This window comes from Hemicordylus capensis, chromosome 2, assembly GCF_027244095.1.
Source record: "Hemicordylus capensis ecotype Gifberg chromosome 2, rHemCap1.1.pri, whole genome shotgun sequence".
Classification (NCBI taxonomy): Eukaryota; Metazoa; Chordata; class Lepidosauria; order Squamata; family Cordylidae; genus Hemicordylus; species Hemicordylus capensis.
This window is the reverse complement of record NC_069658.1, coordinates 76062528-76090214: the sequence shown is the minus strand read 5'-3', so window position 1 is coordinate 76090214 and position 27687 is coordinate 76062528. Positions and strand designations below refer to the sequence as shown.

Here is a 27687-nt window from a genome sequence, read left to right as displayed (position 1 = left end):
TTACTTCTTAAAGTGTCTACTTATTTTCAATCCATTCCTCACTTGCTTCCCTACCTTTAGTTAGAGTGTAATTAGCTTGTGACTCCATGGACTTTTTAAAATGGCCTGTAAAATAGGGTGCATTTTGCCTATATAACTGGAATTTGGTAGGCCTGATTCATTACAGGAGTAGTGGAGTGCCAGAAAACGTCATGCTAATTGGATGGAAAACATTAGAAAAGCAGCAGCAGAAAAGCAGTTAGGTTTCCTATAGAAATCAATGGGAAATTAAAAGGAATGGGAATAACAAAAATTAATTAATAATAATAGCAAATGCTATTTTAATAATGAATAATGAAACAAATGAACTGTTCAATAATGAAAACTAATAGAACAACAGAATAAAAACATTCTTGCCCATCCCCTAATGTGATGTTTAATGTGATGGCCTTAGAAACAGAACATGGCTTCTAAACTATTTTGAAGCTCAGCTCTGCTGTCATAGGCACATAGGAAACTGCCATATACTGAGTCAGACCATTGGTCTACCTAGCTCAGTATTGTCTTCACAGATTGGCAGCAGCTTCTCCAAGGTCACTTTAAATGTGTCTTGTTCATACGTAATTGTGAAACTCTCTTTCAACAGCATATGGTCATATGAACAGACTGCTGGATCTGAGGAATCTTCATCAGGCCATTCTATCTCTCAATTACTTATCTGTTAAATAAATGTTAATGATACCTCAATTAAACTGGTAAAGCTCTTTGATATTAACATTTCACAGAAATAAATAAATAATATTAATGTGCAAGGAACTTACAAGACAAAAAGCTTAGAGCTCCCTCCAAAATAATTTATATCTGCCTCTTCTAGAGGAGACCATCTGAGTTTCCCATGAATATACTAAACAATGGCATTCATACCATGATGTCTTAAATGGGATTCAAAGAACCACCATGTAAGAGGTGAATGACATGTAAGGTGATCACATATGAGACTATCAAAGAAATTCACTGGGTAGCCTTGGGCCTTCACTAACCAGTACTATGTTTATTCTGCTGTATTCATCTGAGCAACAGTTTGCAAAACACCCCATGATGCAACTTGGGTATATAAAACAGAAAAGTGAAATTAATGCTATATTATTTCAACTAGTTAAAAATAAGTGAATATCCATCACAACTGCACATTAATCTTAAAGCTAAGCACTGGGGTCCATCTTCAGCAAATCTGATCAATGAAAAACAATTATTCAACTATTCACACTCTTATAGTAGGCATATCTTATACCCACATCTGTCTAATTGAGATACTTCTTTATTCTGAATACATCTCTTATCATCCAGCACTCTTTTGGCACGCTACACATTGTCCAGTGCCAACCTCCCATAGTTATTTTATAATCTGGATAAAATGTTTGAAGCACAAGGAGACTGGGTTGTGGGAATGAAAGCAATTCCCCACAATTATACTTCGTTTGACCAATGAAAACACAGGTTTCTGCAAACATTCATATTTTGTTCTGTTACCCAAATAAATTCCTTATCCAACTAAACTACATGGTATGCCAGTATGCACAGAAAATACAATAAAAATATGGTTCAGAACAGTTTTATTATAGATGACTTTAATAAGCAGTTTTATTTTCATAACATCTACAAATCCACTTGCCAGTTTGCCAGTGGTAAATGCCCTCAGCCCTCTGGTGAGCAGGACACCCAGAAACACACACATCTCCTCAACAGAGGTCTCATTTCCACTGCCATTTTTTAGACGGGAGGAAACAGCAGGAATCCTTCCTGAGCAGTAGGAAAGGGCTCCCACTGTTTCTTACCATCTCCATATCCCAGTGCAAATGACAGAAGACCTGCTTCTCTCCTAAGTCCTCTGCCTGTGTGCCAGAAAACAATCTGAGGGAAGAGAGGAGATTAATGATGAGACCACAAATAATGGCTGGCTAGTAAGCCAAGCCTAAAATTGTATGTCCCTGCATTCAGAGAGATTGCATGCATTATATGTTCATAGGTGTGCAACCCATGATTCTGAATTAAATGTGAGTGAAGTTGCTGTGAACTCTTTGACAACCTAAAGCCCTGCTCAAATTTCTCTCCTGCTTGTAACTGGACACCATCAGTATTCTCCATTTTCTGTCCTGAACTGTAGTATAATATTAATGTGTAGCGTTCAACACTATCAGTCAGCTTCAGATTCCTTTCAACCCATCTCGTAAAGCTCAAGAAGGGGACAAAAAATGTCCTTAGATGTCAAAGGTCCATCATATAGGGCAGGGACAGCAATTGTCAATCACTAGGGAATCTATCTTTGTCAATCACTAGGGAATGCTATCTTTCACCACCACACTGGAAACTAGAGTCACAAGTTGCTTTGCTGTTTTTGTCACTCCAAGAATAATTAAGAATGGTTCACATAATACATTCGACTCTCTGCTGGCAATCCAGCCATCCACAGGCATGCATTTATACAAACAAATATATTTAAACTAGCCAGTCCAAGACAGAGTGGGCAGCAATTTCTTGTGACTATAGCAGCATTTTTTCTACCTATCCCAACTGCAAGAACTGCCATTGACTCTATCTATTATCACTGAGTTCATAAGGTATGTTGTCCACACTGACAGTGCTCATCATCTACTGCAAACTACAGTAGCTGTTCAAGATAGAACATATGCATCAAGTATGCAGTTTAATTGAACAAATATATAATATTGGAGTCAGGAACCTCCAGCCTGCTCCTCATTGCAATGTTGCCCCTTGTGATAATATAGCTAATGTAGAAAGTGAAGAGCTGAATCTACCTCACATGTTTTCTTTTTAGTCAATTCATCCCTTATGGAGCTAAAGATTTAAGAAATGATCCCAACTCCAATGACGATTTCTTAACTTAGTGTAGACCCCTTCATGTGCCACAACGCAATATTATTATTATTATTATTATTATTATTATTATTATTACATTTATATCCCGCTCTTCTGTAAAGGCATTGTGTGATTAAAAGCATACGAGTTGATATTAACTTTTTAGAGGGATATCACAAGCCTGTTTATTAAGTGTAGTTTGCTTTTTATTCTAAATGAACTAATCAGCACTAAGCACTTTCAAGATTTATATTTATAGGAATCTGAGTGCTATTTAGCAATATGCTTTTAAAATATCTTTCAGAAACCAAAAATAGATTAGTAAAACCAACACTCTAAATATACCAGATTGTTTTTTACATACATCAGATCTATGTATAAATAGCCAGAAGAAATTAATGCATTACAATTTTAATAATTTCTTCATTTTAATATTTAATAACATACTACATGTAACAGGTAATCTAATTATAATTCAATACAATCCCAAGACCTCATTCTCCCTAATGTGGGAGTAAACAGTGTAGTGGGATGAAACTGCTCAAGTTTCAACATTTGAAGCCTTCTGTAAGGTGAGCAAGCAGAGAAAGCAGGTATTATTCTCCATTAACCTACCGATTTGTGGAAAGGACAAAGGGCAAAGGACATCATGTTGCTCAGTCACAACAGTGTTTAATCTGGGAGTGTCCAGAGCAGATTTAGAAGTCGCATAAAGCAGCACCATTCCATGCAGTAAAAATATTAGGCAGTTTTTGTGTGTGTGCTTTGAAATGCTGGTACTATGATTTTTGCTCTATTATTCTTTAGAACTAAGGATTTTCTCTGAAACTAAGAAATAACAGTAGTTTCAAGTGATGAAGGTATCGGGACTTGGCACTGAGGTTACACAATATGCTGCACAAAGAAGACATTGTAACTGCTTGCTGCAGTGTCACTAAATGGTTTGGGTGATAAAGAATTAGCCTTGAAGCAGGGAAAATGCCATCATCATCATCATTATTAATGAAAGACTTTACTGCCATGTGTCAGCTGAACAAACACAGGACTTCTGACATATATTCTTGTAGGTTCAGCATTTTGAAGCTGTATTACAGACCAGATGCTCTCTTCTGACCAATTCATGAGAGCTATGATTTGCGGGGCATATTTATAAACTGCCTAAAATAGGAATCTCCAGTCAGTATACAACCATTTAAAGCATAGCAAAAATAAAACAGTTAAAATTACAACTTAGTTAAAATTTAATTAAAACAATTTTAAAAATTCAAACAGTTTAAGAATTTAGCAAAAAGCCTGAGGAAATAGGTATGTCTTAAGAATTTTTGAAGGCTGTCTGAGCTAGAGAAGTTTGTATATTGTCAAGGAAAGCATTCCAAAGCCCTGGGGCAGCCACAGAAGAGGCCTGATCATGCATCACCACCAATTGAACCAATGGCAATGGTAACTGGTCCCAGACCTTCCTGCATGATTTATGTAGGTGGTGGGGCTCATGACAGAGAGAAGGTGCTCTCTTAAGTAACCTGGAGCCAAGCCATTAAGGGCTTCATAGATAATAACCAGCACTTTGTATTTCGCTGTATTTTGTAATTGTTCCATGTGCATTGTAGTCAATATATACAGGTCATACATTGTAGCCAATGTATACAGGGCATATCTATAATCTGTATGGGGACCTCATTCCAGGCCTCTCTCGTTTTGTCTTATTCACAGAACTGCAGGTTGTTCTCAGTTTAAGAAACTCTCTTCATTCACACAGTGGCAGATGCTAACCTTATGCTTATGTTCTATCCAACTTTTTGAAATTAATTGAGACTAAGAGGAAACAATGTTCACTTTCAGACATGAAATTTTTGCTAAGGCAATATCAGCATGCTTTTATGTATAGACTGATACATACATACGTACTGTACATACATACATACATACAGCACATACATACATACAGCAATGTAGAAGTCAGATAAATTACTAAGAGTTAGAGATAGTGGCTGACACCCTAATGAAGCACTGGTACAATGGGAGAAGTGCCAGTGCTTCTCGAATTAAGTTCAACTAAGTCAGGTCCCCTGCTGGCTCAACAGTTTCAGGTCATCAATTTTGATGACTTCCATTCCCCAGGGAGCCCTCTGTGCCACCCAAAAATATGTCCTTGATGTTTGTACAGTCCTCAGGGACATATTTTCAGGTGACACAGAGGGCTTCTAGAGGAAAGGTAGTTGAATTTTCCCCTCACACACACGAACACCAGTCCTACATTAGACTGAAACTCTTTAGAAGCACCGATGAAACAATGGCCCTTCTCCCATTGCACCAGTGCTTCATTAGTCAGGATGCCTATGTTCAGAATGATGTTTGTTTAAAGTTAAGCTTGAAATTACAGGGGCTATAATCAGCTGTCTAAATAAGAGTCTCTTGTATAGTGTTTAATTCTAAAAGCTGTTCTACAGCAATGTATACTCTAACCTATATTGTTGCTTTTGATTATAAAAATAGGAATATAATTTTTAAGTTCTATAAGTCAGTTGAGAAATGCATATACCTTAACTATAGGGTTGCAAGATTTCCCATATTTATGATGGTTAATCGTCTTTGATTGATTACATGAACACTACACTGAACCTTAATTCCATTTAATGTAGTTTTTATCTCAGGAATATGGAACATGCGTTTTGAAATGGTACATGAAATATTTTGTGTTTTGCCATATAAAAATCTGTTATAGGAATTGAATATCTTACAATCAGAGGCGTCAGCAGCTGGGTGGGCAAAGTCTAACCAGCAGCTCTTCTACCCCTGGATGTTCCTTTGCACATGCAAAGCGTGCACAGTCCCAAGTGTGTGATGTCAGCCACAAGGGGGACAGGGCCAGTGCCAAGAAGTAGGGCCAATGCCAAGGGGGGTGGGGCCAGTGCCAAGAACAGAGATCCCTTCAGCAATTCCACCAACCTCTGACAGGCAAAATGAAACTCTGCCGGGGCTGTCACAGCCCCATTCTCAGCACTGACCTCACCCCCTGATGCCAATGCCCAGGTGTGAGGGGGTCCATCCTTCTTCCGTCAGCATGAAATGTTGGCTGGAGAGGAGAGGGGTTTGCCTCATGCTCCCAGCTGGCAAGCACTTTGCTTGCCAGCTGGGTGCAGGACACCCTGGCCAAGGGCATGGGAAAGCCTGGGGGGGGGGCTGGGGGGCAGAGCCTTTGGCCTGAGGACTGCTTCCAATAGTGTAGTAAAAAACATCTAGAAGAGTTTCAGAACAAGAATTAATTCTATTTTAAACTAGCCAGTATCCTTATTTTCATTTTTGCCTTTCCTGTTTTGAAGGATTCAGCATATATAAGTTAGGCTAGTAATGTATCATTAGCTGAGAAGCAACATGCAATACTCCATTTTTCTCTCCCCACTGATAAATAGTGGAGTGGGTTTTGAAGTATACTGCTGGTTTATACATGCTATTCATGTAAGAGTGGGTGATCACTCTACAAAGCTGGATTTCTGCAACCCTTTCATCTTGAGGATGGGACTTCATCTGTGCCTTGTTTAACAATTTCATCTTCAGGGATTAACGTTTTGCCTTCAGATTTCAATGCCACTTATCATGAGATGAGGTGAGATGATGATCATCACAAGTAACCTGGGAACACTTTCATATAGAGTCATTTGTTCATGGCAGAAAGATTCCTGACATAGATCTGTAAAGCTGTGTAGGATCAAGATTGTTATGGTAATCTAGTTCCAATTATCCTTTACATGTGACTCAGGTCCCACAGTCTTGAACTAACTCAGATTCTTGTCAGTTTAAGCAGGTATGTGTGTTGAAGCTCAATTCGGACAACAGTGAAATAATTACGGCTGGCAAGCCTTGCACCCAAGCAGGGGACATACGGTTCACAATATGTGGTTCTTTAGATCAATAGTTCTGGCTGAACTCCAGGTTACTAGTAAGCTAGGAGTGGATCACTAGGAATACATTACATAATGAACCCGTATTATTCACAGTGGGTGCATTTAGATGTAGTAACAAACCATGATTTGTCATTAAAATAATATACCATGGCAAGTCTTCTCTCATCTGTTCCCCTTTCCCATCCCCTCTGCCTTTGTGCAAGGGGGGGGGGGGAATTTAAACCTTCTGGTTTAGTATCCTCATTTATTAATTAAGTATGGTTTCCACAAGCCACCATATTCCACATACAGATTAGATGGAAACTGGTTTATTACAAACACGGCTGACATGCAAACAAACCTTCCAAAAATGTGCAGGTTCATCCGATGCATGAGGGACTATTTTCAATGAACTCCTCTCCTCCCTGCAGCTGCTTGCGCTGCAGAGAGGCACAATTCCTGAGAATTGGGGCTCACTCAGGAGATAGTTTGGGGAGGCACAGGCAGCTGGTGAAGGAAGGAAAAATGCCAGCAATTGTCCTTCACACAATCAAAACATCAGGCATGTCCACAAGAGGATAGTTGGAATGTTGGCCCATGACTAGCTTCACATTTCCTCCCTTCATGTGTGAAAGGGAAAGGAGAAGTATACAAACCAGAAGATCACCGCAGCACTTTTTTTTGTAATGACAAACTACAGTTTGTTGTTTATCTCCCAATGCAGCCAAACTCCCTGTTGCCTTCCAGGAATATTCAAGATGCTAATTCTTACATGGGAGGAAGGGAAAAAAGTAACTCAAAATATGTAAAAGGTTATTTCCTTACCAAAAACACCTTCTTCAGTTTGCCAGATGGGTGAAAAGCAGAGAGTAAAAGCACACAAAAGATATTCTCCATGATTGCCTCACAATTTTGAAGCTCCTTTTCTTTGCCAAAGTTCCAAAAAAATATAATATTATCTGAAATGCACTATTATGTTTAGCTCTTTTCATTTTAGCTTTTAGATTTTTCTATCACCTTTTAAAGTACACCTGGAACATATTTAACTATTTCCAAAGGTACTTTAGCACATTTTCTTTTCAAATATAACTGGAGAAATTTATTTTCCCAGTCAGATTAGAGTCAAAAAATATATTAACAAGTAGGAACATAGGAAGGTGCCTTAAACCAAGTCATACCATTGGTCTATCTAGCTCTGTACTGTCCATGCTGACTGGCAGTGGCTCTCTAAGGTTCCAGCTAGGAGTCTTTCTCAGCCTTACCTGGAGATGCCAGGGCTAAACCTGGACTTCTGCATACAAAGCAGATGCTCTTCCACTGAGGTATGGCCCTTTCCCCTAAGGGGAATATCTTACAGCACTCACATGTAGTCACCCATCCAAATACAAACCAATGTGGACCCTGCTTAGCAAAGGGGACAATTAATGCTCCCTACCACAAGACCAACTTTCCTTCCCAAGGAGGAGGAAGGTTCAGTTCCAGATAATTGCGGGGGGGGGACGGGACATGCGGGGATACAAAATTCAAAATGACATGCAGTTCACTATAAAGGCATTGTAAATGAATTCCAAAGCTTACAAGCAGTGAACATTTGGGACAATGTGATAGAAGAGAATAAGATGACCTCACTTTTAGGCCAGAGTTTACAAATGACAAGCAACCACAAAATAAAGATAAAAATTCTAACTTCCTAACTTCAGAGGCTTTCTTTCTTTAAGAAAGAAAGGGGGAGTGGACAACAAAATGGCAAATGCGGTTCAATGTTAGCAAGTGTAAAGTGATGCACATTGGGACGAAAAACCCCAATTTCAAGTATATGCTGATGGGATCCGAGCTGTCAGTGACGGACCAGGAGAGGGATCTTGGGGTTGTGGTGGACAGCTCGTTGAAAGTGTCAACTCAAGATGCGGCAGCTGTGAAAAAGGCAAATTCCATGCTAGGGATCATTAGAAAGGGGATTGAAAATAAAACAGCTAACATTATAATGCCCTTATACAAAACTATGGTGTGACCACACTTGGAGTACTGCGTACAATTCTGGTCACCACATCTTAAAAAGGACATTGTTGAACTGGAGAAGGTACAGAAGAGGGCAACCAAGATGATCAGGAGCCTAGAGCACCTTTCTTATGAGGCAAGACTACAACACCTGGGGCTTTTTAGTTTAGAAAAAAGATGACGGCGGGGAAACATGGTAGAGGTCTATAAAATCATGCATGGTGTGGAGAAAGTGGAGAGAGAGAAATTCTTTTCCCTCTCACACAACACTAGAACCAGGGGTCACTCCATGAAATTGATTGCCAGGAGGTCTAGGACCAACAAACGGAAGTACTTTTTCACACAACATGTGATCCACTTGTGGAACTCTCTGCCACAGGATGTGGTGACAGCCAACAACCTGGATGGCTTTAAGAGGGGTTTGGATGACTTCATGGAGGAGAGGTCTATCAATGGCTACTAGTCGGAGGGCTGTGGGCCACCTCCAGCCTCAAAGGCAGAATGCCTCTGAGTACCAGTTGCAGGGGAGAAATGGCAGGTGAGAGGGCACGCCCTCAACTCCTGTCTGTGGCTTCCAGGGCATCTGGTGGGCCACTGTGCGAAACAGGATGCTGGACTAGATGGGCCTTGGGCCTGATCCAGCAGGGCTGTTCTTATGTTCTTATGTTCTTAAGACATATGCAGATTTACCAGCTTTGGCTGGTACACCAACTGAAACTTTCCTGGACAGAGTCAGCCTGACCACAGTTATCCATGATCTGGTAACATCCTTTTTGAATTACTGCAGTGGTATATGGGCTTTCCTTGCAGATGGTTTGAAAACAATATAGCCACCATCTATCCCTATTTGCCAGGAACAGTCCCTATACTGGAATCTGTCCTTGGTAAACCATTGTCCCTTTTTTGCCGCTTCGGGATATCTTGTTCATTCAATTATATTTAATATGAGAAGTTAAAGTTCAGATTCAGCTCCTTTCCCTGAGTCTCTAGAAATTAAATCTCCAAGTGGGTGAGTGGGTGCATCTTGTCTCTAGTTCACCTGCATATAAATGGATACACAATACTAAGGCACTACACTATAGTAATCCTTGGTATGAGAACAGGTTGTTACAAGTGTGCCCATGTTTTTAGCTGGAAAATATTGGAGACTATGGTCTTGGCTCATCTGCTTTGGTAATCTGGAATAATGTGCATGCACTTTATTATCTGATTTCCATTTGTAGAATGCTTGTAATCAGAAGTGTATGCCATACCTCACAAGCAGGTTCCTATTTTCATCCGTGAAATAATGAACGGTATGATGCTGCAGTTAGAATACAATATGGTGGCTAAGTAACTAGCTGGACCAGGCATATTGACTGATAGCCAGACTGATGAAGCACTGATGCAATGAAGACTAATGAAGCACTGTACACGTGATCTGGGGGAGTGGCGATTTTATCTCTCCTGCCCTCTGAAGCTGACTGTGACCCCACCACCAGTGTCCATGAAGGTTATGCAGCCCTCAGGGACATATTCTGAGGAGTCATGGTCCCTCAGAGGGGAGGGGAGATAGATGAAACCTGCCCCTACTCTAGAGTGCATTAGGGGTGTGCATTTTGGAATTTTCTTGTTTTGATTTGTATCCGAATCGAAACATCCCCTTTTTGTTTTGTACCCAAATTTTCTGAATCCAAATCAGCCCTGTTTTGTTTTGTAGCCAAATTTTCCAAATCCGAATCCGAATCGATTTGGATTTTTAAAAAGGGTCCCAGGGCAAAAAGACTGGGTGGTGGTGGTAGTGTCCAATGGGTGGGAGCTACCACCCAAATTTCAAAGGAATTAGGCAAAGGGCTGATTTTTTTTGGTAATTTTTTTTAAGTTTACACATCTTTAAGAATTCTCCCATAGGGAATAATGGGGATTCCAGCAAATGTATCGCTTCAAATCAAGGGGAAAGGGATGACCCAGAGCAGAGTGTGGTGGGTGGTAGTGCCCAATGGGGGCAAGGAAACTTCCAGAATTATTTCAAAGGAATTGGGCAAAGGGCTGATCTTCTGTGATTTGTTGAAGTTTACGTGTCTTTAAGATTTCTCCCATAGGGAATAATGGAGGTTTCAACAGTCCCATAACTCCACTTGGGGGGGGTGAGGGGTTGTGTAGTGCACATAGGGTGCCAACCACCCCCACCCCCACAAGCCTGTGGGGTACTGGGTTTTGTTGTTTCTGAGGTGTTCATTGTAGATTCTCTGGTAGCATATGAGATTTTCAGTGAAAAACAAGAATCCACTCTCATATGCTACCAGAGAATCTACACTCAGAACACCACAGAAACAGCAGAACCCAGCACCCCTTGGGTTAGCAACCCTTCCCCTGGCCAATGTGGGGTCAGTAAAGAGTGGGAAGAAGCAAAAGAGCCAATGCGGAACAAGGAGGGAATTGTCAGCAGGTCAGCCCATGATTTAGGTCACCTATCAGAAGGCTGGAAGGGTGGAAATTCAAAGAGATGTCAAACACAAAATGGAGACTGACTCAGAGATCACCACAAAATGGAGGTCCGAAACAACAAAACGTTTTGTAGCCGAAACAGGGGCGTTTTGTTTTGTATACAAAACTTTTGGATATGGAAAATGGGTGTTTTGTTTTGTCTACAAAACACCCAAAACAGGCTGTTTTGGGTACAAAACATTTTGTATCCGAAACGTTTCACACTTCCCTAGAGTGCATGCTGCCCATTAGCTGAAGGAGTGCTTCCTTAGTCGACCAGGATGTCGACCAGGATGTCGACCATTGGGCACATCTCTGTTATGTTAAAACAATTTCACTGGCTCCTGGTCTACTGAGCTCAGTTCAAGGTACTGGATATTACCTAATGTTTAAAGTGGTTTAACACCATGATATCTCAAAGACTGTCCTTTCTCATATCAATCTCTCCAGGTGTTGAAAATTGCCTTGAAGGCTCTGCTTTGATTTCCTACTTCACCAGAGATAAGCCAAGTAGGAACCTGAGATAAGGTCTTCTTTGTCGTGGTAGCCTGCCTGTAGGATTTTGGTGTCAGTTAAATATATGTTTATTTGCCCATGGCTTTTAGACTGTTTGTTTTAGATGGTTCTTATTGTTTTAAGTTGCTGCATTTGTTAAGAAAAACACAACACATAAAAATACATTAACTATTGTTAAGACACCCTGAGAGGCTTTAACCTGAAAGGTGAGATCAAAATATAAAAAACAGCAAACTGTTGATGATGAGATTTAAAGCTGATTTTATTGTAAGTTGTAGTTTTAAATTATGTTGTAAGGCACTCTGGAAGTCCCCTATGGAACTGAAAGGCAGGATAACATATATTTTTAATAAATAATAATAAATAATGGCTGACATGATGCAGAAAATTACTCATAGGAACATAGGAAGCTGCCATATACTGAGTCAGACCCTTGGTCCATCTAGCTCAGTACTGTCTTCACAGACTGGCAGCGGCTTCTCCAAGGTTGCAGGCAGGAATCTCTCTCAGCCCTATCTTGGAGATGCCACCACGGAGGGAACTTAGAGCATTCTGCTCTTCCCAGAGTGGCTCCATTCCCCTGAGGGGAATATCTTGCAGTGCTCACAATTCTAGTCTCCCATTTATATGCAAGCAGGGTGGACCCTGCTTAGCAAAGGGGACAAGTCATGCCAAAGTAGTCCTATTGAAATTAAGAGGATAAGTTAGGCAATGTCTCAATTTAAATGGGACTACTACTCTGAGTAATTTTCCTCCGCATGTCAGACAATAATTGTTTTGCAATGAAGATGCAATAAATATATGCATTTAGTAATTTAAACAGTCCAAAGCGTATGATGAAACCAAAGTTCCATTTGTCATGTTTCATTCAATATCTTTAGCAGCTTAGCCAACAAAATATGGAATCCCATTTTGTTATACCATGAAATCCCCAACAAATATATGCCCAGTGCTTTTGGAAAAAACACTCTCTTATGTTGCTAAGCATCTTATTGCACTGCTATGCATATTATTGCACTGCTGAACTGAACTGCTCATAGATATATAAACCTTAAACCTAACTCCCTGTAATTTAAACCTAATTTGTCTTGCCCTATTCTCAATGGATATAATGAAAAATTGTTCTTATATATTTGAAAATATTTGAAAATTGGATGGAAAAGAAATTTTTTTAACATGTCTACTTTTCACTGAAGTTACCAGATTCACTACACAATTCTAAACATGTCTTTTAAGAAGTTCAGTGCAGTTCTTAGGGACTTACTTCCTAGCAAAATAAGTGCATTTAGGATTTCAGCATAAGGTTCCTAATAAATATACAGCACACATGCACAGAACAAGAAGCTGTTTTTTCCCCCCACATAAGCTTCAGAATAATAAAGAATGTGAATTCATGGTTTTATTGTAATATGCACTAACCATATCAGGTGATATGCAAAATACAGTTTAGATGAATAATATGTTTTAAACAAGAGTCATATTTTAACAAGTATCTTAAACAAGAAGTCTTAATTTTCACCCTAATAAATAGGAACTGATGTAGTTCTCTATGTCATTGGAGCCAAGGCTAAAATTAAAACTTCAGTATCTTCCCCATTCACAATTCTAATATATAAGTACAAGTAGGCTGTTTCTTTATAATGCATCTGTTTTGGCAATGACGAATGAAAGCAATTTCTATTTCTGTAATTTTATAAAGTGGTAAAATTCAAACAATGACATCTTGGCAATATCTATTTTAAAGCATTTTACAAATGTGATAGGTTAAAGAATATACATCTTCAGTTATCAGGATGTCTTTTGCAAAAATCTGCTTTAAAACAAATGGATAATGAATTGTAAAACTGCTTCATGTTTTACAGTTCTCTTTAACACAAACATTATTTCTCAGACAGAAAAATATTCCATGAAATTAAAATAGATTTATCCAGGAGCAAATCATACCACAATAAAACTGCCAAGTTGTTGGTAATTTGGCCAGGTTGGACTAATACACATAGGATTTTCTAAACTGAAAACACTTCTAATTTAGTACATCTCTAGTTTGGTAAAGTTCATATTATTCCACCAGCTAAAGACTATTTTATGATTTAAAATATCATCAATGACCCATGTGCATGCAGACACTTTCTCACAAACACATTTTTTGCATGCATTCCCCTCTTGCAAATTTTTATATTTACATTCACTTCACATATCCTACAACATCAACAGTGAAGAGTAGGGATGTGAAATTCGATTCATGCACGAATCTATTCACGATGATTCAGGATGATTTGTGATGAATTGCCCAGGAATTGAATCATCTCTTAAATGATGGGGCTAATTTGAGGGCAAATCAAATCACCCTTGATTAGTCACAAATCGATTCATGTGATTCACATTGAGGGCACCATTTTGTCGCCACGTTTTTCAATTGCTGATTGGTTTTCTGGCACTGGCTTCTGATTGGCTTGAGATCGCCTTGATTGGCCTGTTGTCTAGGGATGTGCAAACCGGTTTGACATCAAGACCTGTAGTTTCGGCGCAGCAGCCATTTTGGACACCGCTGTGCACGTACAAATGGCCTCTGTGAGGCTCTGAGTCATGCCATTTGCGCATGCGTGGCAGCATCCAAAATGGCCACAACGCCAAGCTCAGCAAACCCGAATGGGCCGAAGAACCGGCTGAATCAGCTGGAGGGGGTAATTATGGAGGCCAGAGGAGGGAGGGGGACCTGCCACAGACACACACACGCACACGCTCGCCTCGAGGACTGATAAGGTAGGGGGGAGTTTAAAATGTTTTTTTAAAAAATCATGACCCCCCAAACTGAACCGGGGGGTTTGGAGGGGGTGCTGGACCAAACTGATCCAGTCAGGTTCGAGTCTGGTCAAGATTCAAACCAAACTGGGCCAGCCAGTTCCGTGCACATCCCTACTGTTGTCATTCAAAACAAGTGTTGGCATGGGTAACTGTGCCACCATTGGCTGGGAAGAGCCAGCAGGCTGGCCTGGTTTGGTTCGAGTCCAGAACTGACTTGAACCTGACCAGACCAATTCAGTCCAGCCCCTGTGCTCACGGTAGCCATTTTGGCCACTGCCACGCATGTATAAATGGCCTCTGCGGGGCTTGGCATGGCCCAAGGCCTCACAGAGATAATTTGTGCATATGTGGCAGCCATTGTTTTTGGGGGGGGGGGTTGGAAAAGAAATGGCTGCTGTGCATGCGCAATGACCTATGCAAGGCCCTGGGCCATGCCAGGCCCCACAGAGGCCATTTAAGCATGCGTGCAAGCGGCCAAAATGGCTGTTGCGCACACTTACAGAGGCCCGAGCGGGCCAGAAAGCAGCATTTTACGGTCTCATGGTGGTGATTTAAGAGGCCAGCGAAGGGAGAGGGAACCTTCACAGACACACACACACCCTGCGACCCACAGGAAACCCCCCAAAGGGGCTAGAGGTATTTAAAATTAATTTAATTTTTTTTTTAAATGCGTGAACTTGTCCAGGGGTTTGGTTCTGGTCTAGATGGAACCGGGGGAGGGTTCGGTTTGATCCTGAACCCCCGAACCTCCGGACCAGACCCCCAAACCTCTGGACTGAACCCTCTAACCCCTGAACCTCTAGATCGGTCCACACATCCCTAGCAGGAAGGCCAAAGGAAGAATTTTCAAAATTTAAGGGGCTGCTTGGAAGCAGACAGAGCCATTGCTTTTGTGCCTCAGGTGAAGATCATCAGAGAGAGACTGCAGCAGCACTAAAAGCAGAGTGGTGGTGGTGGTGGTAGCCTGGGCCTAGCTGGCCCCACTTGGGTGGGGAGAGAAAAGAGGCTTATCTGACTTTCTCTAATTTTTGTATCCTTTTAATTTTCAGTGCCAACAATTGCCTTTTTTTCCCCCAATCTGTGGTGGTTTTTTATTTGTACTAGCAGCACCATTGGCTTTAACTGGGTGCTGCTTGGAATTTTATTTTATTATTCTTGTTTATAGCTACCCCCACTCCCAGTGCTGCTGTCCGGGCAGCCAAACTTTCGCTGAGGCTTCATGGTCACTGACAATGACATCACTGACATCACAGATTCTACCTTTCTCTTGCTCTGACACCTGCAGGAGCAAAACCCGGCCATCCATGCCCTGATAAGGAGATGTGGCTTGGAAGTGTGCAACCTATCTATCCAACCAGGACTGGGTGCTGCATTCTGAGGTTGTCTTGGCAATTGAGCCATTCTTTGTTGCCACAAACAACTTGTGTGTCAAGACAGCAACACTGAGCCAGGCTTTGCCCACCACAGGGACTTCCTGGTTGCAGAGGTAAGGCAAGCTGAAGATAGGAGGCTGGGGCACCTCAGGAGGAGGGTGCTTGTCCACCCCTAGCAGCAGTACTACTATCACTGCTATTTCCTGGTCTAGCAGCGTGGCAGGGCCAAGTGAGCCAGCCGTTCCGCCTCCACATTCCACCTGGTGGTTCATGGAGTGGTTCATTGGAGCCTTGCCAGAGATATGGGAGGAGCCCACCAAACCCTGCAGCAGTTGAGTAGTGTGTGCTTCAGTACCTGCAGGAGCCAGGGGCAGGCTGGGAAATAGAGTCAATCCAGTTTTGGGCAACATGTCAATGAGTCTAGGTGGACTTGGCAATGGTTGCCAGACGATTGGTCTTGTGCCCGCCAACCAGCATCCAGAGTGAAAGTGTGTTCTCCATGGCCGAGGACGTGGTGACACCCCATCGCTCATGCTTGGATGCTGATGTGGTGGAGTGGCTGGTCTTCCTGAAGGCCATCCTCCCACTTCTGGGCTATCCTGAGCTGGCTGTGGGTGTGAGTAACTCATGGTCACCCCCATTCACTGCAACACCACTGGCAGCTCACCCCACCCTGGCCAATCCCAAACCACCCAGATGTGTCACAGTCTGCCCATTAGTACTGCTGACACACACAGACATGCATGCACATCACCACCATGGTTGATGATGAGACACTGACTGGTGCCCTGAACCATGTGTCCTGTCAGCTGGGGTTCAGGACTAATTTGAGGCCATGGTGTGTTATCCATACACAGGAAGGCAGGCAGGCAGGCAGGGATGTACACTTACGCTGGAGAAGAAGAAAAGAAAGAAGACTTCTTCTCCTTGTAAGAGATGATATTCTCCATGTCTGGTCTTAAGAATAACTTGTGCTTCACTCACTGCTCTGGTCTCCTGAGCTCTGCAATCTACATTGCACGGTGTATTACTCAAAATGTGGCTAAGTGAAGACGTTGTTCCAATTGAACTTATGGCTATGTTTGCTGGCTGCTAAAGGTGCTGCTGTGGCAACTGTTGTAAGGAGTCATAATTTTGTGTGAGAGAGCAACTTGTGATGCTATTGCAGTGGAGGCACTGTGGCTGGCAGTGGATTCTGGGTCAGTGAATCTTTTTCGGCCATCTTTAACTGTATATTTGGCAAAATGTTGTGTTCTATGTTGGGAGGGACTTTATGTGCTTCTGTTCTGCAGTGTTCTTCTTTGAGGCAGGATTGCAAAATGTGTGTGCTCTGCTTATATATCCCATAGGGAACAATGGGGAATTTGGATCACCCAGTCACCCATGGAAGCTCTTCTCATGATTGGTGAGAAGAGCTTCTCGGCAGTCTGCAGGCAGAGCAGGTTTGTCCGACCCTCCCTGCAGATGATCTCTTACCATTCCCAAGTTGGGTGGATCACCCGTGGTCTGCACGCAGCTCACCCAGCAGCTCCAAGGGTCGCATGTGGTGCCTCTGAACTCCAGTAATGCACTGCGCAAGTGCGCGGTGCATTACTGGGAGTCCCCCACCCCCTGGAGTGTGCCTGCTGCAGCTGCAAGCAACCATGGCAGACACACAATCAACAAAATCACTCGCTCCCTTAACCTCATTTAACGAGGAGGCGACTTTGGTAGGTTTGCCACCATGTGGCCACGAGGATCAAGCGCAATCCCAGTGATTCACACAAGCGAGCAAAACTGGGCTTGGCTCCCTTAGCCCGGTTTTGCACTCATGTGAATAGCCTCATGGTGTGTTATCCAGAAACAAGCAGGCATGCAGAGACGGATGTACGCTTACACTGGATAAGAAGATGAGGAAAAAGACTTCTTCTCATGGTAAGAGTATCATTCTCCATGTTTGGCATTGAGAGTAACTTGTGCTTCACTCACTGCTCTGTGTGGCAATCTGCATTCTGTACTGCAAGGAGGGACTCTGTGTGCTTCTGTTCTGCAGTGTTGTTTTTCAAGGCAGAGTTGCGAAATGTGTGTACTCTGCTTGTCCATCCCATAGGGAACAATGGGGAACTCTAATCACCCCATTAAATGAAGACACGTATGCACGCCACCCCCATTGCCAATGATGAGATATGGACTAGTGCCCTGACCCATGAGTCAGGCTATCAGCCGGGGCCTAGCACCAATCTGAGTCCATGGTGTTATCCAGACACAGAAAGGCACTGCCTACCTGCCTGCCTTGAGTTGTGCAGTTTAACTTTTAGTAGGCCTATACAGAAAAGTAATCAAACCTGTGCTATTATCCTATATATCAGAACTATATTTCACAAAGAACATTATTTTCATTGTGTATGTTTACAAAACTAAAACAAGTATTCAGTGATACTAAAAAAACACCATACTATCACTATTTGAATATTCTTAGCTGCAGATCATTAGTTCCAATTCCTTTACTCTGACTATGTTATCTTTGGTAGGACAATACTTTCAAACCAATAGGCAATTGACTTCTCCATATTGGGAAAGCTATTATTCCATGAAGAGACATCATCTTATCCACAATAGCTCCCCTTTTAAAAAATGAAGTTGGTACTTGACACTGAAAAATGCATCAGCTCCACATTTGGATTTTATTTCCAGTCAACATATGTTGCTTGAGATTCTTACAGAAGCAAAATGTATGCCTCCCTCTGTTGGCCTAAAGCATGATCTTCATATTATATAAAGTGCATCAGTTTTAAAATGTAGATACAGGTCTTAACTATTAACCATCTGGAAAGCACTTCATAAAAATAATTTATTTCTAAAATAGGTATTTAGAACTGTACTTCTTTGATAATCAAAACAACTTTATGTTTGTATAACATTCCAAACATCACTATTTGATAGAGCTGCTATCTTGAAGGAGCCTTCCTTTGCCAAATGCCAAAAATCTATGCACATTTATTAGAGCAGAAAAAATAATGCATTTTGAAAATGGATTTAGAATATAAAGATTAGAATGTGCACAGACATCCGTTTTTTACTTAAGATAACATAATATGGAAATAATACAGAAGGTGGGTTTGGAGAACTTTTCTGAAATGAATTGGCCAAATGTGACAACTCCATAAAGCTTTCCAAGTGAGTGGTTGTCCTCTTAAACTTCCCTTCATAAATGAGGCTTCATAGAAAAAGGTGAGTCTTGTCACCTCCTCTCTTGCTACATACATACTCTCACTTCCTTTATGACAACAGCAGGCAGGTAGAAAATGTGGTATATGTACACCATTTATTTCAAGAATAGAAGAAACCATAAATCTCTATTCAATAAATAAGAAAAAAAAAAACCAGCACAACATTAATTTAACACTAGATTTCCAGAAATACCTTGAAGCAGGGTTCTTTTTGCAACATGTATATGTGCTTTGAGGAGAAAACAGGTTAAATTGCCTAACAACTATAACAAAACTTCTGACACTTAGAGCTGTCCACAGTGCTGAAAAGGGAATTTTATTCAGCATGGACAGCTGATGAAGTTCCACAGAACTTCTTTCTACGGAAAACATGCTGGAAAAAATCATACAAATAAATAATATTTCAAATAAATTAAAAAATAAGATCAAATAAATATTTATACTGTTTTGATAGTTTTTTAACACTGCTTTAAATTATTGTGGTTTTAGCCTTTTTATGTTGTTGTAATTTGTATTTTATAGTGAGCCACCCAGAAACATAGGTTTGGGGTAGAATATAAATATGTCAAATAAATAAATAATAAATGCTTTATCTAAGCTCAACCAGGATTGTATGATTGCTCCAGCATGACGGCTGTATGGTGAAACTCTTCAATATATTCTTAAGGTAAGATAAATAGTGACATCTAGATAGATTGAGGTTTATATGCTATGTTGAGAGTTTTTGAATCAGAACTAAAAACAGTAACTAACATTGCTTTAAAAATTTGCTACACATGTGCTTGACCTTTCTCTCAGTAAGACCTCAGAGGACAATACTGAAAAGCCCAAAGAAAACAATTAATTGTTGGGTGATTTCACACTACACTTTCTGGAACTAAAATGACCCATCATCTTTCATTCTGCATCACAACAAAAGAGATAATATCCAGTAATTTAATGGGTGCAAATGTAGAAGTGCTTCATTTCTGGGTACATAAGGATGAAGGTAGTGCTACATCCTTCAAAAATGAAACAAGGTATAGCAGAATAATTAGAAAATGCTTTTCTTTCTTCTTATTCTTGCTAACTTACACACTATGTTGATTTAAACCTTTTCTCAACCTACAGTTGGATCAGAGCTAACTAAGATAAATATCCACATAACACAAAGTATTCAAGTAGAACTGCTTGTCAAAGAGTGATCATGTCTCAAACTCAAAGCAGAAATCTCATTGTCGCATATATTAGACCTGCCCACAGTAAGGACTGCAAGTGCTCCTCAGAAAACAACTCGTTTCAGCTTATTTTATGAACACAGATTTTTGTTGACAAAAGAATATTAAAACAATATAAGTCTGGTCATCAGAGAGTGGATATTTCCTAAGGTGAGACCAAAGGATGTAGAAAGGTCATTGTGATTAGAAAGAAAAACCTGGTTCTTCATTTTCCAGGTGGAGTATGCCCAAATTTTCAGTGTAGCAACAACTTTTTAATGAGGCAAGGCTAGTTGAAGCATTAAAAAAAAATCAAGTGGGGACACAGAAGTGGCAAAGTGCATTTCCAGGTGGGCAAGATATGTTCCACATGTTAGTTTTCTGAAACAGAAATGGGAGGGCAGGTGAGGAGCACACTATTTGTCTGAAGGGGAGCTTGTTTCCCCTCTGGAAACACTCTTGAGAATGGTTGTCTACAATAGCTTCCATGTTTAAAAGGAATTGTATCACTGTTATGTAGTTAGTTCAGATGATGGCAGTGCAAACTATTTCTACTAGTCATCATCTATTGTAGATACCTTTTAAACAGGTAAGTCACAGAACTGTAACAAATGGTTAACATAACACTTATGCTTTAAAGATTTTTTAAAGATCAATTATGTAAGTAATTCATTCCTTAATCTCTTATTGGGTTCAAATGATCTAGAAAAAATAAACTGATCACTGATATGAACAAGTCTGCTTTACGGGAATTAGCTGAGCGAAGATACCGTATTATAGGCAACACACATTTCGTAACAGATGCAGCCCAAAATATGTTTACTCAGAAGTAATTTCCATTGTGTTCAATGGAGTTTGTGCTAACAAATATGCATGAGATTGCAACTTATTCATTTTTAATTGCTCGTCCTAAGCATGTTTACTAAAAATAAGTTACACTGTGTTCAATGGAGTTTAGTCTAAGATGTGCATAGGATTGTAGCCCTAGACTCATTTTTAATTGCATATACCTAATTTATATACACATTGATGGATCCTTCTACAAAATTTCTATAAATCATTCTGTTTAAAGAAAATATATATTCATCAGATCTGCTCTAAATTCATATGCTAGTAAAATTTTATTTATTTTCCTTTATGACAAGTAGTAAATTCTTCCAGACTTCATATCATTATGTGGGGATCATTTATTTGCACTCTTGAAAGTTATGTAATGTTATTGTAATTTCAAAAATATTAACTTTGATTTATTATAGTATGTACATGAAAAGCAGTATTTGACAAATAACTTGTCGATTCCCAGAGAAAAAGATACAAGCACTGAGGTATTTTAGGACTATATTTTAAACTTAAGTTTTTGCACAATCAAACTGAATCTTGCATTAACAAATGTCTAGACAAATAGACTTTAAGTTAAAAAAAAAAGAGAGTTCAAAATGTATTTTTACCTTTACTTTCTATGAAAGCTTTGGTACAAGCCTGGTCAATAAGATCCTATGACCTTGAACCACAAATCAGGTACTTTACCTGGATAAGGAGCTTTAGGATCTGTGCATTAGTTGGGAAATGCCATAAAACACTAAGTACAATCCTATGCATATTTACTCCAAAGTCAATCCTACTGTGTTCAAGAGCCTTACACCCTGATAAGTGTGCAAAGGACTGCAGCCTTAAACTTCCTTTATATTACTGTGTACTTTCTAGATTCCTCCATGTAGCTGAATATCCATGAATATATATCAACAATGAAAAATGATATAGATATTCATCTATACCAAGAAAATTATATCTGAAATATATTAATTACTGCTTTGACTACAAGTTCTTTTTAAAAACTGCAACGTGTTTCAGAGGACTACAAGATATCCTTCACACATGACATTTTCCCTACATGGAGATAATCTCCATGGCTGCAATCCTAGAAACACTTACTTGGAAGTAATACCATGGGAATCAGTGAGTCTTATTTCCAAGTAAACCATGCAAAGGATTGGGTTGCATGGGGGGGGCGGGGATGCAACATATGCAAAATTACCTGTGAAGTGCAAGTGTTTATTTTGCCACAAGTTGATGGATTGGAAAATTAGAAACCCACACCACCACCCCCAGCCCCGTCCAGGGACTATCTTCGTCAAGGAAAAGCATATACCTTGTGTGAAAATCTGGAATGAATGGATGTGATAATAACTGTGTTTATTCAAAAAGAAAGCGAACAATTCACACTTTAATCAAAGCTGTGCTTTGCTATTACAACTATTATAATTGTTCATTAGTAGAGGACTACAAACCTTGTGACTGATGAATTACATTTAAACCCATTTTTTGGTGGTTCTTTAACCTTAAAAAATAAATAAATCAAAGTCTACCTTTGTACATTAGAGATTTTGCACAGTATGCCCAAGATTTGGTATTTAGAGGTGACTGAAAATTCTACAATTAATCATGTGATCCAGTGAAGCTGTATGGATTAGCATAACATTCAGTTATTGGAGAGGACAGTCACTGGAGCGCTCCCTTTTGTATTAATACATTTCTTCTGAAGACAAACAAGACAAACTAGTACATGCAGACTACTATACTAAGACATTATCAATAATAATACAGCATCGAAAATGTTGCTTTGTAAATTGTTTAGTAAGAACATTGATGCAGTCTACTTAATTGCACAGAAATGTCCTTGAAACACAGGTAGCAGCAAACCTCATATCATGAGTGAAACATACCTGAATTTCCCTTGCGTGGTATACAATAATCAGACCAAGCAGAATGATTGTAGAGAGGCTAATAAGGCATTTTAGGGCTAATGAATACAGCGACTCCTGTAAAAGAAAAATAGAAACATTTTACATTGATCTTTTTGCCCTTTCCTTGAAGACTTCAGAGGGGATTCAGGGTATCTATACCCGCCCCCCATGAAAGACTTCGCTCACTGGCTGAATTTTACTGACCTTTTTGTTGTTTTTTAAAGTAAAAGTTTAGGTGGTCTTTTTCTTATATTAGGGAAAGAACTCAAAGTATACACTCACTGCTATAACAGAGAAACAGTTTTTGGAACAGATAAACTCTTATGGGCCTGCCAAATGGAATGACAAAGTCACCAAAGAGTTGTTCTTATGGCTAGGCAATTATGGCCTAGGATAAGGTAAGGCTAGGCAATTATTTTTTTAAAAAAATCTTAAACAGCAGTAATCTTGTAAGGGAGGGCAAACAGGAAAGAAACCTTGAATGCCAGGCATTTAAATAGCTGGTTTCCCAAGTTATCTTATCATGGCATTATCCTGCTCTCTATCCTTTTTTGCAGTGTGGGAAACAAAGAGGCAAGGTTTACCATACAGCTGTAGCTGTTCTGTTCATTAGCTAGAAGCGGCAAGTGCTTGCATGCCAGACAGTCTGACAGAGGAAGTGTCTGCAGGGCATTTTAGTGTAGAAGACATCCATGGCACTCATTGGAGTATACAGATGAACAAGAAAGATACAACACAGATTAAGTCTTACTGGCTAACCTCAATTGGTTGTACAAATAGGCATGTTTCTGTATTACCCATTGCACAGTGTAGTGTGTAATGTAGCAGAAGTACATTGCACACAGGGTCAATAACAAAGCATGGATGAATGGGCTTTCTGCACATCTGCAGACAAAGCAAGCAAGGTTGCAAGCCACCAACCAAGTACCCAAGAACAGCGGCACCAAAGACTGTTTCCAGAGTAAATACTGAGACTTAACGCTGTAACAGTCCGGTCAGTCCCATAGCCTTCAGATTCGGAGAGATTGTTCCAATGGAGAAAGCAATAGGAGACTGTGGATAAATAAGCGTGTATAGGGCTGAAGATTTTTTACCCTTCCTTAGAAGTAAATGCCACTTAAGTCATTGGGACTTTCTTAGTCAGTGAATGCAGTCAGGATCAGGATTTTAAAGAGAAGACTTATCTAGTACGGGCAGAAGCGAAAAGGAGAAAGTGTCTGCAGGAAATGCAGACGAAGGGGAAAGAAGAAAGCTGTACAGAAGGAAGGGGTAAAATCAAAGGGAGACTAAAAAGATACAGAAAAGGAAGTGATGAAACTTAAGGAGAGACAAGAGAAAAGGAGAGTAAGGGCAGGTGGCAAGGAACGATGTTAAAAACACAAGGAAAAGAGCCAATATTAGGACTCAGGGAAGAAGCGAAAGGGGAGGAGGGGAGCCCGGGTGATGGTGGGACATGGGATACCTTGGTGTAGGCGCCCCAGGACAGCTCGGTCTCAATGACCATGACCACGATGCCGAACATGCCGAAGATGAGCGCGTAATCGCTGAGGCGCTTCCTCTTCTCAAAGAGCGCCCGGCGATGTCCCAACTTGTAGCCGATGTTCTGGTTCTTTTTCTTGCTGGACTTACTGCCGCTGTTGGTCTGGCTGCCGCCGCCGCCGGATCCATAGAGCGCCAAGTTGTTGGAGTTGTTGTGCTCGGGTTTGGACACCACGATCTCCGGGCCGGCGGCAGCGGCGGCGGCGGCAGAAGCGCTGGGACTGGCGTGGGGCGGCGGCGCCGGCGGCGGCTGTTGGGGCTGCAGCGGCTGCGACTCGGAGTCCAGCTCGTGGAGGTTCCTGCGGGACGAGCTCAGGTTGCTGAGAGGGCGCATGACGCCGCCGTTGTACCTGCAGCTGCTCATGGCTATTTCCGTGAAAGGGTTGCTCTCCCGGCGCTGCTGCTCCTGCTGCTGCTGCTGGTGGGACGACTGGTAGTGGTGGTGGCTGCCGCTGCCGAGACTGCTGTGAGGGCTGCCTGCCTGCTGGGGCTGCTGCTGCTGCACGCTATGGCACTGGTGGTAGTGGGAGTGGTGGGAGTGGTGGGACTGGGAGTGGTGGTGGGGCTGCCTGGACGAACTGGCATGGCTGGAAGGGGTCAGCTCGCTCACGTTGAGCTGGCTGCCCTGGCGTGAGGAGGTTGCGGAGCAAGTGAGAGGCGAGGAGCGAGTCCGGAAAGCGCCTGCCAGGGGCGACGAAGTGCGGAGCAGCAGGGGCAGGTTATCTCCCTCTGCAGCCGCAGCCCCGTAGTAGGCGCAGTTGTTGCACTGGAGGCATGAGCTGGACTGCTTCTCTTGGCTGTGCTGCTGTTGCTGGCAATGCGGGTGTGGGCGCTGCTGCTGCTGCTCTGAGCAGAAGCCCGGCTGGAACTGCAATGGTGTTTCCATGTCAGAGCTGTTAAAGCTGCAGGAGGACCAGGCGGTGGTGCACCCTGCGCAATGCGTTATGGTCGGCAGAGGGGAGTCCTGTTGCCGCCACGATGGGCCCATCCCGGCTCCCGTAGAATCGAGGCGACGAGTCCGATTGGTCGGGCGTACCAAAACAAGGGGCATCACGTCACCTGGAGGGGGGGAAAGGCTGCAGCGTGAGAAGAGCGCGCGAGGGGAGGAGGCGGGGGGGGGGGGTGACAGAGAGGGAGAGAAAATCCCAGGAGCGGCGCGTGCCGCTGCTACCTCCAGTGACGCCTGGCAAAGTGGGCGCGCGCTGCTTCTCCCTCCCCCCGCCCTTTTCTCTCTGCCCGGGGGGGGATTCCACCTGCCACCGCCAGACACACTGCAGTGGCAACCCCGGCGGGAGGAGGGGAGCTGTCAACAGCACCACCCGCTGCTGCTGCAAGAGCTGCACAGACAGGTAAGGGTTATTTTCTCTCCCCACACCATTAATCTTGGTTCCTCCAGGACGTTTAAACCAGGGTTTCCCCCTTATATTAAATAATTACCTAGTAGCCTAAAACTTTATCTACAGTCCTTAATGTTTATTATTCTTATTATTATACACACACATCGGAAGGCGAGGATGCTGGTCTCGTAGCCCATCTTTTCTCTCAACCCGCCAGGTGTGAATATTATTCATAGCTCTGCATCTGAAGAAATCACCCCAGGGTGTTTCTGCTGTTATTTATGTGACGCATAGGCTTCACCAAGTGATGAAGCTTTACGTTGGTCTTGAACGGCATGGATTAATTAACCTTTCCAGCTTTTACCCCCAACTCCCCCCATTCGTAACATACCCCCAAACTCGATGGATTTAATTGGAATCCCATGTTTCGTGAGAATCGAAGCCTGTTAGCAAAACGCATAGAATAGCTTGTGCAATGTTTACCGTGAAGCGCAAACAGGTCTTAGGTATGATGTCATATTGGGGGTTGCCTTAAGTGAAGAGAACGGTGCACGGGAGGGGGAATTGGGGCGGGGCGGGGGTTGCAATCCTCGAAACATCTACTGTGTATCTAATTTGCTTTTTGAATGCCGGCATACAGAAAAATGCATTTACAAAATATAATCCAGTCCTCAAAGCGTTTGCTCCGGAACAACGCCATTGAAATCCATGGAACCATGCCGGTGTAAGAGCCTTGAGGACTGCGTAGCCGAGCAAGAATGCTGAGGAAGGTTTCGTAGAGGATTCCCGGCTCTGAACAAAGGGAAATCCCGGAATGCCAGTGCGAGAGGCGGTGCGCGCACTCCTCCGCTGTTCAAGGGAGGAGGAGACAGGGAAAATGCTTTTCCACTGAAGAAGGGGAGGGGGCACTCTTTAACCCTTTCCTGGCAGTTCGCCAACACCTCACTCTGTGGTGGCTGTCGACCATCAAAGGGCAAGAGCCTGCTTGCGGGTGGCGTGCATATGACCTTTTACTAAGAAGCGGCGCGGCCAACAACTGTGACTGTGGGGAGTGGCGGGCCGGGAGCTGAATGAGCTGCAGGCAGCGCCTTCCACCCGGGCTGTGTATTGGCGCGGGGAAGCCCTGGCAGGCGCTGTGACAGCGCGGGGGAGGGAGGAGGCGAGCTGACTGGCTGGGGGCGGGGGTTTCCCGACCTCGCGAGCGCGCTGCACTAGCGAGCGAGCTCCTCTTCGGGAACTCACATTTACGCCTTTTCCGAAACATTCCGAGCGGCGCCCCGCTTCCTCCCGTCCTGTCTTCGGCCGCGCCAGCGAAGTGGGTCCGCCCTGGCTATCGAGCGAGATGCAGCTCAGTGCCGCTGGGAGCTGTCCAACCTTGGTAAATCCCTCAAGCAATCCCTGGCGCCTTTCGTGCGGGCTTCCCCTTCCTTCCCGCCTCTTGCAGGGGGAGTCTGCAAAGCAGACAAACACAAAAACACACACGCACGCACAGAGCCATGATATTTGGTTAGCACCTGTCTCTGTTCTGCCTGCCAAGTCTTAGCGCTTCCGAAAGCCCACAGCGGTGAAACAATGACTGAAGCAACCTATATACATATAGTTAAATAGGTTCTTTGAAACATATATGTAATGAGGAAGACAGATGTATGTCATAGAACCACGCTAAAAAAAAATAACCGCTATTTTCACATCTTCCTTTATTTTAAAGCAGCGCAATCGATGTGACCCCCGCCTCAGTTTTTTTCCATTTAAAAGAATGGTGGACTG

General features: G+C 42.2%; 1 protein-coding gene across 2 annotated transcripts in view; it reads right to left on the bottom strand.

Moving 5' to 3' along the window:
* KCNN2 (potassium calcium-activated channel subfamily N member 2) overlaps window positions 1–27344 on the bottom strand; it is a 132341-nt gene extending 104997 nt beyond the window's left edge. The window contains exons 1-3 of one of the 2 annotated variants that reach the window (XR_008315664.1): window positions 27163–27344; window positions 24507–25642; window positions 23024–23119 (exon numbers count right to left, since the gene is read on the bottom strand). Coding sequence is in view for 1 of the 2 variants with exons in the window: in XM_053293544.1 (XP_053149519.1) it covers window positions 23024–23119; window positions 24507–25642; window positions 27163–27184 (1254 nt within the window). In the remaining variant the exon portion in view is untranslated. The remainder of the gene's footprint in view (window positions 1–23023; window positions 23120–24506; window positions 25643–27162) is intronic. The other variant, XM_053293544.1, reaches the window with a different exon arrangement.
* Between the last annotated feature and the right edge of the window lie 343 nt (window positions 27345–27687).